Source organism: Nomascus leucogenys, chromosome 6 (genome assembly GCF_006542625.1).
Source record: "Nomascus leucogenys isolate Asia chromosome 6, Asia_NLE_v1, whole genome shotgun sequence".
In the NCBI taxonomy this organism is placed as follows: domain Eukaryota; kingdom Metazoa; phylum Chordata; class Mammalia; order Primates; family Hylobatidae; genus Nomascus; species Nomascus leucogenys.
This window is the reverse complement of record NC_044386.1, coordinates 97,984,913-98,000,487: the sequence shown is the minus strand read 5'-3', so window position 1 is coordinate 98,000,487 and position 15,575 is coordinate 97,984,913. Positions and strand designations below refer to the sequence as shown.

Below are 15,575 nucleotides of genomic sequence, written 5' to 3'. Positions count from 1 at the left end.
TAAAAATGCAAATGCTACAATGAAAAAAAATGTAACACAGATGACAAAGAACTACCTTTAAAAGAGCTCATAAATGAATTTATAGAAAGTTAAATTATCTGATAGAAATTGGGCAAAAAAGATGATCAGACAGTGCATGCAAGAATACAAATGAATAATACCTGGAAGAAGAAGGGGAAAAAAGCATTTGACATGGGTTTACCCTGATGAGTGATATACAATGTTGTTTATAGAATTCTTCCCTACTAGGGATATTAACTCTAATTGGTTTCAGGTTATAACAATAGTAACAAAAAAGACATTAGGAAATTTTAAGAGTAGTTCATCGTGTTCACTGAGTGCTTTTTTAGATCAGATTGTGACTACTTGAATTTGATGCCCTTGTCATCCCTTCCTTTCTCTCTCCTCTGTCACTCCGTGGCAGCTTCCCTTCCTCTCTGTTCCCTTTACTACAGTCTTACACCCTCATCCTTCCTTGCCTATTTCAGTAGCCTCCTAACTCTGTCTCTTCCCACCTCGTCCATCTTCTGGGCTCCCAGAATCATTGTTCTAAACAAGTCAGAGTAATTGTTTTTCTCATTCACTAAAAAATCTCAGCTGCCTCTACATTGCATAGAGCACAAACTTCAAGACCTGCAAAGCTGTCTTCTCATCCTAGTGCACATTTCCAACCTCATCTCTTATTTCCCCAGGAAGTTGTGCTCTAGCTCTGCTTAGCTACTGTGAAGCTTTCCCATTGCCAAGCCTTTGCACGTGCGGTTCCTTCTGCCTTTACTCCCTACCCTTCAGCACACAGCTACCTGGAGTCTAGCACTCCTCCACAATATTGTTGTGGATCATCTGCTTTTCCTGCAAGGCTGCAAGTTAAGAGCCAAGGACATGTCTTATCCATATATCCCCACCACCTAAAATTATCAGGAACATGGTTAAGTGTCCAATAAAGGAATGAATCAACTTTCTGGTTTTGTTTTTCAGAGTATGGAATATTTTTGCACTGCTAAAACAAATATTCTCATGGAACTTTCAAAGTGCTAGACTGTACAAATTCCAGAGTCTTCCTTTATTTTCTGATTAAGAAAAAACACCAGAAGTAAAATTATACACAGGAGTACATGATTTTTTTACATAACTTATTTTTAAAAGCATAATTTGAAAGCTCACCAAAATGAAATCAACTTGACTTTGATTTTAAAGTTTTGACTCAAGATTTAAAACTTAGCAGCCGGGCGCGGTGGCTCACGCTTGTAATCCCACCACTTTGGGAGGCCGAGGCGGGCGGATCACGAGGTCAGGAGATCGAGACCATGATGAAACCCCGTCTCTACTAAAAATACAAAAAATTAGCCGGGTGTGGTGGCGGGCGCCTGTAGTCCCAGCTACTCGGAGAGGCTGAGGCAGGAGAATGGCGTGAACCCGGGAGGCGGAGCTTGCAGTGAGCCGAGATTGTGCCACTGCACTCCAGCCTGGGCGACAGAGCGAGACTCCGTCTCAAAAAAAAAAAAAAAACTTAGCTGTCTTTGGTTTTCTACTTATTTATATCAAGGTGCTTCTGAGCTGGTAGGGTCCCTGTGAAAACCCATGAGTTTTGCTCAGATTAATGAAATGCTTGCTATTAGTGATGGGCCCCTGTTCAGATGTGTATTGCTAAGGCAGCATTTGGGATGCATCAGGCAACACTCTGGAAACCAACTGTCCTGCAACTCAGGTTAAAAATATGCCACAGAGCAGAGGACAGTGGGGCTAGTGTGAGAATCTAGACTAGGCAGCCAAACCCCATCGCAGGGAAAAAAAACTCACGGTTAAAGAGTAGCCTTTGTCTCACCTCCTATCTTTTGCTTTTCCTCATGGTATGAATTTATTTCAACAAAAAGATGAATACGTTGAAATTGCCTGTTGTTAGGGTCAAATTCTGAAGACTTTCCTAATGTGGCGGCAAACTATACCAGGCTCTCTTATCCACTACTGCCTTTGAAGAAGTTGTCCTAGCTTTAGGCAAATGTTGAAGGGGTAGTCAGGATAGAGAAAATCCACCAGTGCTACTGATCTGGATGGAAAGCAGGTTTTTTTTAGGATTTCACACCAGCATATCCAGGGTATTTATTCATTCATCAGTATTTATTTGTTGCCTAACATGTGCCAGTTTCTGTTCTAGGTACCGAGACACAACTATTGAATGAAAACAAAGTACTGCTCTGGAAGTCTGTATTCCAGTGGAGAGAGACAAGAAAACAAATCTGCCAGCTGGTGATGAGTGCTATGGAGAAAAACTCAACAGGGTACGTATAGGGAATAGAAAATGTGAGTGTGCAGGGGAAAGAGATTGCTCCTTCACAGAAGTACCCCAAAAAAGGTGACATGCAAGCAGAGACCTGGAGATGAGGGAGTGGGCAATAGATACCCAGGAAGAGCATTCCCAAGGCAGAGGGATTGGCAAGTGATGCGAGGGGAGCTTGGCACATTCAGGGAATGATGAGAAGGCTCATTTGGATGAACGAGTGAGGAAGCACATGGAAGGTAGCACAAGGCCAGAATACAGGATACCTCATGAACCAGTACAAAGAATTTGATTCTTACTGAGCAAGATGGGAAGCCATTGGAGAGTTTTGAGCCAAAACTGTGCAGTAGTACCGTTTTACATTTTGAAAGGATCACTGTGGCTGCTGCTGGAGAATTGACTGTGGGGAATGAACTGGAGGCAAGGAGACCAGTTAGGAGGCTGTTGAAATAGTTCAAGTGAGAGATAATGGTGAATTGGACCAGCGTTCCTGCAGTGGAAAGTGGCTGGATTATGGGTAAATTCTGGAGACAGAGTTAGTAAGATTTATTGGCTACCTCGACCTCTGGGTGTAGCAAGACTGGAGGGTGAAGACGTGCCATTCATCTTCACTACTTGCTGATTCTGTACTTGTGAATTTGCAAAATTTGCATTCTCATAAAATGTACATGTAACCCTCAAACCAATACTTGTGGTACTTTAGGTCATTTGTTGACATGCAGAGTGGTGAAAATTTTGAGTACCCAGACAGACGAACATGTTCCCAGCTGAGGTTGAGCAAGGCGACACTCTGAATTCTTGTTTTCAGCTCTCACACTGTGTAAGTGTTCCTGCAGTCTACCTTGTGCCATTTATTTTTGCATTTTTCTTAGTGATTTTACTATTTCAAATGGCACCCAGGTGTAGTGCTGAAGTGCTGTTTAATGTTCCTAAGCACAAGAGGGCTGTGATGTCAGCACTTTGGGAGGCTGAGGCAGGAGGATCGCTTGAGTCTGGGAGTTCGAGACCAGCATAGGAAACATGGTGAGACCTTCCCTGATCACCGTCTCTACGAAAAAAACAGTTCAGTGTTGTTCCTAAGCATAAGAGAGCTGTGATGTCAACATTTTGGGAGGTCAAGGCAGGAAGACTGTTTGAGCCTGCAGTGAAATATGATCACGCCACTGCACTCCAGCCTGGGTGACAGAGCAAGACCCAGTCTCAAAAAACAAAACAAAACAAAAACATTCACATAAAGAGGTGTTGGCTGAGTTCTATGTTAATGAATCCACAATATACATTTAAAAAGGTGTCTTTAAGTAGAAATACACAAAAAACAGGTTATGTACTGATCAGTTGATAAAAATGTGACCAGTGGCTTGTAGGACACTAACCCAGTACTTTCCCTAGGTGCAAGAGTTCAGTATTTGTTAGTTTTTGTGGTGACTTTAGAATATAACTACCAAAAATAACAAGAACCAGCTGTACAGAGTAAGAGAATAATTTAGAAGTTCAAAAAAGTGCTGCAAATAGGGCTTGGAAATACTTTAGCCTATACAGAAAACTGCAGGGAGCTGCATTAAGAAAATCAACAATGAGAAATTAGACTGGGATCCCATATTTGATTGACAACAGCTGAGAGAAGGGTAAATGATGGCTCAATGCACTCATCCTGGTTGATGGAAATTACCTGAAGAGTTCAAGAAATGTTAATATCTGGGTTCCACCACAGAGCTTGAGTTAATTGATACAGCATGCTTACAAGTTGCAAAAGCTTCCTAGGTGATTCTAATATGCAACAAAAACTTCTTAAAGTTTTACTTAGCATTCCTAAAAATCACATGCAGAGCTTGTTAAAACAGATTACTGGGTTTCACCCTCAGAGATTTTAATTCAGTAGATCTGGGATGGGACATCAGAATCTGCATAGGTATGCTAAAGCACCATGGCTACGCATTAAGTACCAATGCCCTGTATCACTTCTGTCATGAAGCCACAGACACCCAAGGGAACGGAGGTTGAACAAAGCCCAGCAACAGAGCTCCCTTCAGCCAACATGTAACTGTTCTCATCTCTTGGTTCCACTTTTCCTCTGTGGCCTTAACTTCTACACCTCATCTTCCACGCAGCTTGAGCTGCTGCCTGTGGGCAGCCTCAGTCCTAGCTGCGAGATCCACACCCACACATCAATTCTGGCTTTGTTCAGCTCACGTGTTCATTCTCAAACCAATCCCCGCAGACAGAGATGAATAATCTGGCCAGCCTGAGGAACGTGCCCATTTTTGTGAAAGGACTGTAAGCCACAGTGTGCAAAAGGTAATCGCCTTGTCACTTTTTGTATATTTAACAATTACTGCTACAGAAAATTTTTCCTTCATTTCCATTTTCCAAATTTTATTCCAAAAAAAGGGGATGTGTGTGGAAGATTAAGATGTCCATGAAGAGTAACCATCATCATTACAATAAAGTATTCAACTGGACAGAAATGACAAGGACCCAATTCAGTATGTAATGTCCTATTTTCCCACTGCACCAGTTAAAAAAAGTCAAAGCCTTCCTAGTGTGGAAGAGTAGGACAGCTTTTACACTGAAATGGTGCCCCAAATAAGTAATAAAATCTCTGATTCTGTCTATTTATCCTTTTCTTTCTGTTCTTTTTCCTTCTTCTCGCGCTCAGCTTTGGCTTCTTCTTCCTCGTGTTTTTTGATCAACTGCTCCACTTCTTTTTGTTTGAGAACTCTGATTACCGTCTTTCCATTCTCTCTTGTTAGTGTTGCAATTTCCACTAAAAACAAACACATACATTTATCTGTATTGCAGGCAGGCAGGCATACTTAGCAGAGAAACTTAATAGGCAGGCATGGTTTATGCTCGCCACATCACTGAAACGTTAGTTCAGCACTCTCCTATGTTTTATACTTAACATTATTCCCTTTTATGAGAACAATATACTTCTGATCTTGTAATGTTTTAATTATAATTTTTACTTAAATATCGTCTCCTCAGCCATTTTGTCACTCCCTTAGAAAAAGTATAATCGACCAATTGCTATTGCTGGCCTGCTATTGGCTGTGCTGATTAGACGGAACTGTTGGAACCTCTGAGGGCTCAGCCAGAATCTTCAACTGGTAATAATAGCTTATTTTTTATGGACTTTTCAAGTCTCTTAAAAAAAAAAAGAAAAAAGGCATGAAATGGCCGAGAAAAGCAGACCGATACCTAAAGGGGAAGGAATTTTTTTGTGCCGGGGAAACTGAGTAGTGCTTCCTTGAAATTGTGTGGAAGTAGACAAAAGAGGGCAATCTGCATGTCAATGACATTTTTTTTTTTTTTTTTTTTTTGAGATGGAGTTTTGCTCTTGTTGCCCAGGCTAGAGTGCGATGGCACAATCTCAGCTCACTGCAACCTCCGCCTCCTGGGTTCAGGCGATTCTCCTGTTTCAGCCTCCTGAGTAGCAGGATTACAGGTGCTCGCCACCACGCCCGGCTAATTTTTTGTATTTTTAGTAGAGGTGGGGGTTTCACCATGTTGGCCAGGCTGGTCTTGAACTCCTAACCTCAGGTGATCCACCCACCTCGGCCTCCCAAAGTGCTGGGATTACAGGGGTGAGCCAATGTGCCCGGCTGTAAATGGCATTTTCTAAGGAACACCAGGAGCTAAACTGTCCTAACATAAAGCAACATGTTAATTTACCACAATTTCTGAAAAACATTTAGAATTTTTTTTTTTTTTTTTTTTTTTTTGGAGACAGAGTCTCTGTCGCCCAGGCTGGAGTGCAGTGGCATGATCTCAACTCACTGCAGCCTCCGCTTCCCAGGTTCAAGTGATTCTCCTGCCTCAGCCTCCCAAGTAGCTGGGATTTATAGGCATGCACCACCATGCCTGGCTAATTTTTGTATTTTAAGTAGAGATGGGGCTTCACCATGTTGGCCAGGCTGGTCTGGAACTCCTGGCCTCAGGTGATCCACCCACCTCAGCCTCTCAAAGTGCTGGGATTACAAGCGTGAGCCACCACGCTCGACTGAAATATTCTTTTATATAGTCACATAGCTTAAGTTGAACAAGGTATTTGGAATTGCTAACATGAGCTTAAAATAAGAGATTAGTAGATTAAGAAGAACAGGAGAGAGTATCACAACCCACGCAAATGTTGTATCTCTGGTAAAGTATACCAAACCTATGTATAAATATATAACTACATACATATGCTTTATCATACATACACACAAGCAAAGATATCATTGATGAGAAGACTTGATAACTGTTAACTAAAAGTAGCACAGTGCAGGATGTCTATCTGTGAGTAATGAGATTGTTCAGTATCAAGCCTTTAAGTTTGGAATACAGTGTGAGATTGTGACTCCACAATTTACCACTGTTGATCTTGGTCAACTCAACCTCATTAAGCCCTAGTGTCCTCAGTTAGAAGACAGGGATAACATCACCTAATTCATAAGGTGGCTGTGTCAATGAACTAGGATGACATGTTAAAATCTTAACAGCTGCTGGCTGGGCGCGAATGGCTCACGCCTGTGTAATCCCAGCACTTTGGGAGGCTGAGGCAGGAGGATCACCTGAGGTCAGGAGGTCATGACTAGCCTGGCCAACATGGTGAAACCCCATCTCTACTAAAAATACAAAAATTAGCTGGGCATGGTGGCGCGAGCCTGTAGTCCCAGCTACTCGGGAGGCTGAGGCAGGAGAATCACTTGAACCAAGGAGGCGGAGGTTGCAGTGAGCCGAGATTGCGCCACTGCACTCCAGCCTGGTGACAGAGCGAGACTCCAGCTCAAAAAAAAAAACAAAACTTAACAGCTGCTAATTTCCCTCACTCAGTCGAAAGAATTAAAGGAGAGGATATGAATTACCTTTTTCAGCAGAGAGTTTACTAACATCCATGGTCTTATTTAGTACTTTGATAGCTAAAGCAAGTGCTGACTTCAAGGTCATTTCTCCTTCTTTGTAGTCTTGTTTCAACATTGACACAGCTGCCTATAAAACATGAATCAACATAGAATTTTAAGTTTTTACATTTTTTAGAAACATATATTGGTCTAGAAGAAAAATGCCTGAATTATTATTGGCATTACAAGTATAAACAATGTTTTTTTTTTTTTGACACAGGGGCTCACTCTGTTGCCCAGGCTGGAGTGTAGTGGCATGATCTCAGCCACTGTATCTTCAAGTCTCTCCAGGCTCAGGTGCTCCTCCTCCCACCTTGGCCTCCTGGGTAGCTAGGATTACAGGCACATGCCATGGCACCCAGCTAATTTTTGTATTTTTTGTAGAGTTGGGGTTCTGCTATGTTGCCCAGGCTGGTCTTGAACTCCTGAGCTCAAGCAATTTGCCTGCCTCGGCCTCCCAAAGTGTTGGGATTACAGGCATGAGCCACCATGCCTGGCCCATATACATAATTTTGATGACGGGGAGGGCACACATGGCACGGGGTGAGAAGAGGGGGTACTGATGCTCTATAAAGTGTGTCTTTAACCTGGGGTCCTCAGTCTCCCAAGGGGTCTGTCATAGAATACAGGGGATCTGTAAACTAGGATGTGAAACAAAATCACAACTTCTAATTTCACAACTCCTAACTGAAAATTAGCATTTATTAATGTAGTTAACGAACCCCAGTATATGAGCTATACCAGCAATGCTGTCACCAACAGAAATCACAGATATTTCCATATCACATTAAGATTGTTGTAGCTATCTTAAAATACTGTTTACATTCATCACCACGGCAAAATTATGGCAGTTATTAGACATTCTGCTAGATTTTATAGCACAACAAAAATACTCACAGCGCTATTATTTCCAATGCATGTGGCCTTCCATCCCCCGTAATTTCCACTAGGGTCACTCTGATAGAGCTGAAAGCCATAGTGCTTATCCCAGCCAATGTACAGCAATGAAACACCAAAGGGACGTTTTCCTTTAACAAAGAAAAAAGGCCAAACATACCAATCATCTAAATTTAGTATCACTATAGTTACTTGAGCTCAGTGAAGGTAGCTAAACCCTACTCTGTGAACTTAAGCATTCATAAACTGTTTTGTATTCTGGCTTCCATAGATAAGCTCCATTACAAATTCCACTTTTGTTTCTACAATTTGGACACAGCCAGGACAGGGAACAAAGGACCAATGCTGAATTTCATTATTATGTAAACAGCAGTTAGTTTCCAAATTTGAAAATGTTGTTTTGGACTTTCAATATCCTATTAATAAAACTAGGGTAATCTACATGGTGGAGGAACACGTTCATTCATGAAGCAAGAATGTATGATATTCTAGTGTCCTATACCACTGTAGGATTAATATAGTTAACCGTAACATATTAGTTTCAAATAGCTAGAAGGATATGGAAGGCTCCCAACACAAAGAAGTGTTTGAGATGATGAATGTGCCATTTACCCTGATCTGATCATTATGTGTACTGAAACATCATTATGTACCCCATGAATATGTACAATTCTTATTTGCCAATTAAAAAAATTAAATTTAATTTAAAACAAAGGGTCTATTTTCAATTTTTTACTACCTCAAATGGGTTATAACTCATAAAATGTCCTAACTTTTTGGAATAAAATTTTCAAAAAAATTAAGTACCTCCAAATTGTGTATAAGCTTGTTTGATATCACACAGTGCTGTAACCAGCTGCTCACAAGGTATTGGCTCCTGATACTGTAATAAATACCTAGGATAAAGAGAAGGGCACATTAGTAGTTTTCTCTAAACCACAGACAGACTCTAAGGAAAATATTCTGTGAAAAGCAATCTATGCCATGGGGACAACCTAACAGTCATTTGTAATTTGAAGGGGAGGGAACAAGTCAACATCTGAATATTCTCATAGTAAATAATATTTTATAAGTTTGGTTGAAAAAAATCTGTAATTTTCAATTCAAAGATTTTTAATGACTTTAATCTTTGCAAAAGTGAGCTCTCCTTAGAAACATCAAAACTAGGCAGGTGCAGTGGCTCACGCCTGTAATCCCAGCACTTTGGGAGGCCGAGGTGGGCGGATCACGAGGTCAGGAGATCAAGACCATCCTGGCTAACACAGTGAAACCCCATCTCTACTAAAAATACAAAAATTAACCAGGTGTGGTGGCACATGCCTGTAGTCCCAGCTACTTGGGAGGCTGAGGCAGGAGAATTGCTTGAACCCAGGAGGCAGAGGTTGCAGTGAGCCGAGGTGGCGCCATTGCACTCCAGCCTAGGCAACAGAGTGAGACTCTGTCTCAAAAAAAAAAAAAAAAAAAAAAAAGAAAGAAACATCAAAACTAATTTCTGTATCATCAGTTATGCTATTTATGACCATACCTTTGAGCAATGAGCCTTAGTTCATTAGTCAGAACATTAGCATCAGAAGTTATGCCTGCCACACTGCAAGCCATGTCCCTTGAAGAAAAAAAGACATTGATCTGTAAGCAGGGGAGATGCTTGCAAGGTGCGTTTACAAGTATTAAAAAGCACAGAATTCTATTAGAAATTCACTACATTTGCTTCACAACAGCTACTTCCTTCAGAAAAAACCTACAAAAGTTTTATCTTTGTAGGAGACGTTTACTTGATGTCATTCAACATGAAAGATAAACAAATGCACCCTTTAAGTTATTTAACAGATGTATTTATCATTACCACCCTGTGAATGGGATAACAGAATTAATGCCAAGAAGCTAAAGCAAATCTCAAGAAGATTCAGCAACAAAGAATAAAAAGATAGGCTTGCCACAATGGTTCACGCCTGTAATCCCAGCACTTTGGGAGGCCGAAGTAGATGGAGGGCTTGAGCCCAGGAGATTAAGACCAGCCTGGGCAATATGGCGAAATCCCATCTCAACAAAAAATACAAAAACTAACTGGGTGTGGTGGTGCGCACCTATAGTCCCAGCTACTTGGGAGGCTGAGGTGGGAGGGTTACTTGAGCCTGGGAGGCAGAAGTTGCAGTGAGCCAAGGTGGCGTCACTGTACTCCAGCCTGGGTGACAGAGCAAGAATCTGTCTCAAAAAAAAAAAAAAAAAAGATTTTGCTTGACAGACTGCACTTGAGTAATATTCATTTCCTAAAGGCTGGCTTGATAGAGGTGACAGGGGACAATGGCAGGAGGGTTTACAAACCTGCTTAGGAAGTACAGGGTTAGGCTCCCACTAGAGGTGCATCTCATTTTTTTGGGCCCATTTCCTGAGGGCTGCCCTGGCTCTCTTATAGCTGAGACTTGCCCTGTGACTACACCTAGCCAAGCCTGCCAGCTGTTCAGTGGACCCAACAGAGGCTCTGTGGAGGGGTTACACCACTTTGGACAAGTTCATCAAAAGGCCCTGATAATCAGCATTTACCAAGCCCACCACCACTGAGGGGAAAGTCTCTACTTAGCACGGCCAGCTCTCCATGAGCTGCAAAGTTCTGCACACCCGAATATAACAAACATCTCACACAGTGTACAAGGCTTGGCTAAATTCTTCCCAGACCTCCAAGAGGCTTGTTCTTTAGTAAGATTCAGTGTAATTCAACAAAATCCTGCGTAGCTATTCTAAACAATACTTCGAGGGCCTACTAAATGCCAGATACTATACTATTTTATTTCATTCATTTTCTTTTTTTTTTTTTTTTTGAGATGGAGTCTCGCTCTGTCACCCAGGCTAGAGTGCAGTGGCGCGATCTTGGCTCACTGCAACCTCTGCCTCCCAGGTTCAAGCGATTCTCCTGCCTCAGCCTCCCGAGTAGCTGGGACTACAGGCGCCTACCACCGTGCCCCGCTAATTTTTTATTTTTAGTAGAGACAGGGTTTCACCATCTTGGCCAGCCTGGTCTCGAACTCCTGACCTCAAATGATCCACCCGCCTCGGCCTCCCAAAGTGCTAGGATTACAGGCGTGAGCCACCACGCCCAGCCCATTTTATTTCATTAAACTGCCACAACCACTTTAGGAGGCTCTGAGGCCCAAATAAATTAAATAATTGGTACAAGGTCACATAGCCTGCATGGGTGAAGCCTGGAGTTGAACCCAAATCTGTGTGACTACTAAGTCTGTACTCTTATCATTACACAATGCTAGTTTCTCCACTAAGTGTTTGCCCTGCACTTAAAAGGAGTAACACATGGTACCAGGCCTCAAACAGGTTTCAAGCAAAATAAAGGCACAACTTCAATTCTACCACATGGCACGGAAGAGCCCTCCCAAATTACACAGATCCCACTTATGTGAGAAAGTGAGATTTTTTTTAACTCTTTCCTAAAATCTCACTTACTCATTGAGTTTATAAATTTTTTCAGAAAAAAAGACTTCATCAAGAAGCTTGTGGATGTTGCGTCTCTCTGCTGCAAGCAAAACACCATCATTTGCTAAAATTCCCAAACAGGTGCCTGCATGTCCAATAGCTTCCATGGCATATTCAACTTGGTATAAGCGACCTACAAAACAAAAGCAGTGAGAAGCCAAGACTCTCCTCTGTGCTCTTGCACCACCGGCCCAAAAGAAATCAGCAATGAAGCAAGCTAGAAACAAATTTCCACTTTCCCTCTTCTATGGTATAATCAACCATAATTGCTTCAAAGTACAAAAAGGATGAACTTTGCAACTACCAAAAAAAGTTTGTAATTTTTTTTTTCTAAAAGTCTAACACATTTATTTTTAAACTTGAGGCAGATTAAACAATTTCTATTTTACCTTCTGGAGAAAATATAGTGGTCCTGGAGTCATATCTTCGAGACTGCAAAGGAAAAACACGAGTGATTCCTACCCACTGAAAGTAAGCCAACTCCTGCAAGCCTACAAATGATCTTACAAAACCTATCCTGGTATACAAAGTTCAATAGGTGAGAGGAAACTGACAAGAAAAAAGGCACCTTCTCAACACTTTCCTTCTATTTCAATTTTCCCACACAAGTCTGTAAGCTGAGTACAAGCAATACTGTTTATCAGGCAACAGTTTATTGGCATGTGTATTAACTCACCATGTTTTCTGAACTTTATATAGTTCCTGTAAAAAGAAAATCAGATCATCATTAAAATAAGATTCACAAATTAAAAAGCATTTGCTGACTTTACAGATCTGTTTTATTTACTCCCTTTATTCAGCTAAGTGTCAGGCATCATGCTAGATGCTGGAATACCAAAATGTGTAAAACCAGTTCCTGTCCTGAAAAGCTAATACTGGCAGTTAGGTGAGACAGGCAGTCACAGATTATAATGTGGAAAGAGAAACCGGGGGTAGGGTGGGAAAAGGGATGATGAAAAAATCAAGAAAGTATTTTTTGAGAAACTGATATAGAAAATGAAAGTAAATCAGAGACGGCAGAGGCAGAAATAAGGCTGAGAACACTTGGGTCTAAGAGAAAAAACAGGGGAAGAAAGAAGGGAAGGGCATTCCAGACAGAGCAGAAAGTATGAACAAAGGGTACTGAGGCAGAATAGCTTAGTGGGCATGAGACAAACTGCTGATGTTTTTAAAAATATATAAATAAGAGCTAAGCGAGTATCCAAATCACGCAGAGCCTTGAAGGCCAAGTCAAGAGGCTGAGGCCTTCTCCAGAGAGTGATCTGGGTCCTGAACTTGGAGGTGGAGGCAGTTATCTTGGGCACCATCAGTACCATTCGTGCAAAAGGCAATACTGGGTGCTCAGAGTTATTTGGTAAAGCCTCAGTCCAAAGCCCACATTTCCAAATACTGCAATATAGGGAATCAAGACTGGAAAGGTAAGCTGGAATCAAATCCTGGAGAGCCCGCGTGCCCAGGTAAAAACAGAATTTTCTCTCTCAGCCAATGGGGCTCCTCTGAATGATTCCCAAAGCCCACAGGAACTGATTGGCATTTTAAATGATCACTCTGGCTGGTGAGAGACCGAGGGCAGCGAACTGGTTGAGGTAACTGCAATAGGAAGGTGCAAAGTAAGGATGGCACAGAGCAGAGAAGCAGGGAGGACACAGAAAGACTCGCCGGGGATTTCTGATTCGAGCGTAAGCAGAACTTTCTGTTGTCTCCACGCCTGACGCCAGGCACAGCACAATTTTGAGTTCACCGGAACCTCCGCGAGAGCTAACTTTCACGTATCGAACTCCCGAGGACGGAAGCCGCCCCAACTCCTCGGTCCTGCCCACAGACCCCCCTACCCTCAGCCCGCCCCCTCACGGGCCCCGGCGTCCAGGCTTGGCACTGGGAAGCCCCCGACGGCGGCCGGCGGGGGCCATTCCCGGCAGCCGGTGCGTCACCGAGGAGGCGGTGCAGAGTCATCGTGCCCACGGCTCCTCGGCGGCAACTGCAGGCCGGGACCGACTGTCTTGACGTTCACGACCCCCGCCCAAGGGGAGAGCGGCCAAGCTTCCGCGGGCCCCAAGGGGCCAAAGGCTCACCAGATGGAAGACCCTGAAGACTTGAGATGGCCAAGGAGCCCTTAACTCCGCGGAAGAATAAACCACCAGCGTTTATCGAATAACCGCTGCTAATATGGCCCCCGCGCATGCGCAGAACCGCTAGGCGGGGGTGCGGGAAGGCCGAGGACGCGGAAGTCCTCCTTGCGGGGCGGAGCTAGAACCCGTGAACCTCGTGGGAGCTGGGGCGCGGGCTTGTTGAGACTCTGGGGCGCCGCAGCTTAGGCTAGGGTCCTCAGCAGGTGGAGGAGTTGCTGTGCCATGGGGAGGAGGGCAGGAACTAATCAGGAGGTGGAATAGCTAATTTCTTTCTCTTAACCCCTGGCGCTCTGCTTTCACTTTCTCTTCACTATTAAGACCTAGGATAGCAAATAGTGTGGACCGGCTTCTTAATTGCTATCATTCCTGTCTTGTTTCCCAAAATGGTTCCAACCACATGAGACTTTACCCCTCTCATCACCTTCCTTTTTCATTCTGGCTTTCACTTTTACTGCTGATGCATGCATTTTGGACATACACATTATGATGAGTAAGGCCGGGTGGCTCATGCCTGTAATCCTAGCACTTTGGGAGGTCGAGGCGGGTGGATCACCTGAGGTCGGGAGTTCGAGACCAGCTTGGCCAACATGGTGAAACCGTCTCTACTAAAATTACAAAAATTAGCCTGGTGTGTGGTGTACGCCTGTAATCCCAGCTACTTGGGAGGCTGAGGCACGAGAATCCCTTGAACTTGGGAGACGGAGGTTGCAGTGAGCCGAGAGTGCGCCACTTCACTCCAGCCTGAGACTCCATCTTAAAAAAAATATATATGTATATGATGAGGGTCGGGCATGGTGACTCACGCTTGTAATTCCACCGCTTTGGGAGGCTGAGGCAGGAGGATGGCTTGAGGCTAGGGGTTTGAGGTTGCAGTGAGCTATGATCGCACCACTGCACTCCAGCCTGGGTGACAGAGAAAGACACTGGCTCTAAGAATTAAAAAAAATTATGATCAGGTTCACACTCTTGGGGGAAGTTTCACCTTGGTCTCTTTCTCTGCTTTTCACCAGTCAGAAAGGATTTCCCTGACCAGCATAGTTAAAGCAATACCCTACCGTCAGCATATACTGGCACCATTTTATCTTCTTTACTGAAATTGTCATACTTATGTGTTCATTATCCATCTCTCCGCCTTTTTGCTCATTCAGCCTCGGTCCCTATGTAAACTATCTACTATTCATTTTAGGTTTTTTCAGGCTAGAAGGTTGACTAGATCTGGGTTCATATGAAGTCATCTGCTCACAGTCTCCCAAAAAGCAGCCCATTGGGCAGAAACTCTGTCCTCTTCATGTTGGTTGCAAAATTATTGGGGGATCTGGGCTTTGAAAAGGAGATAGCTTGGAAGTAAGTTGCATTTTGAGGTCTCGTCTATCGTCTCTACTTTCCAAGCACACAGGGAAGTGAGCCAAGGCAAGATGGCAGAGAGCCACACGCAGGTGGTGCTCTGAAAGCATCCTCAGGTGGTGTAACTTATGGCACCTCTGAGGGCCCCTGCCTGCCACCTTAGTTCATTCTGCGGAATTTAGTGAACAGTCACTTTTAAGTGAGAGGTAGAATTTCTCAGGTCAAAAAAGGGATTAGTTGAGAAAAAGGGCAAGAGAAGAATGAGTCTGACAAGTGTGGGTGACTGAGTAGTTCGGTCTGATCTGAATGGAGGAGATAATACAGGAAGTAAGGAAAGGCATTTGAGGCCGAAGTGTAGAGTGCCTTTAATGCCAGAATTTGTTTTAAGTGATGTTTTAGGATGATGAACCCTCAACATCTCTCATCCCACATGTTCCTCTTACAATGTGCCACAGATGGTTCCCACTGAGAGGTTCTGTGTCCCCTTATTCTGAATCTGGGTGAGCCTGTGACTACAATGGAAGTGATATCATGTGACTTCCAAGAGCAAATCACAAATGGTGA

The 15,575-nt window shown here is 43.2% G+C and overlaps 1 protein-coding gene across 2 annotated transcripts; it reads right to left on the bottom strand.

Annotated features, from left to right (window-relative positions):
- Window positions 1-4,620: 4,620 nt before the first annotated feature.
- On the bottom strand, window positions 4,621-13,746 carry PSMA4 (proteasome 20S subunit alpha 4). Of its 2 annotated transcripts, none has more exons than XM_030814874.1 (9): window positions 13,611-13,746; window positions 12,215-12,240; window positions 11,928-11,970; window positions 11,509-11,671; window positions 9,581-9,658; window positions 8,863-8,951; window positions 8,056-8,186; window positions 7,123-7,246; window positions 4,621-5,039 (listed from the first exon to the last, which is right to left on the bottom strand). In XM_030814874.1, the coding sequence occupies exons 2-9, from the start codon at window positions 12,215-12,217 to the stop codon at window positions 4,885-4,887; spliced, it is 786 nt and encodes a 261-aa protein (XP_030670734.1). In that variant the 5' UTR covers window positions 12,218-12,240; window positions 13,611-13,746; the 3' UTR covers window positions 4,621-4,884. The 2 variants fall into 2 exon arrangements, with proteins under 2 accessions (XP_030670734.1, XP_030670736.1); XM_030814876.1 differs by lacking the exon at window positions 13,611-13,746 and adding an exon at window positions 13,312-13,535.
- Window positions 13,747-15,575: the final 1,829 nt, after the last annotated feature.

What these genes read in the sequence shown, in the direction of transcription:
- PSMA4 (XM_030814874.1), bottom strand. An exon ending in AAAATTTATAAACTCAATGA is followed by an intron (nt 9,659 to 11,508) that starts GTAAGTGAGATT and finishes TTTTTCTTCAAG; the next exon opens with GGACATGGCTTGCAGTGTGG. An exon ending in TAAACTCTCTGCTGAAAAAG is followed by an intron (nt 5,040 to 7,122) that starts GTAATTCATATC and finishes GTTTGTTTTTAG; the next exon opens with TGGAAATTGCAACACTAACA.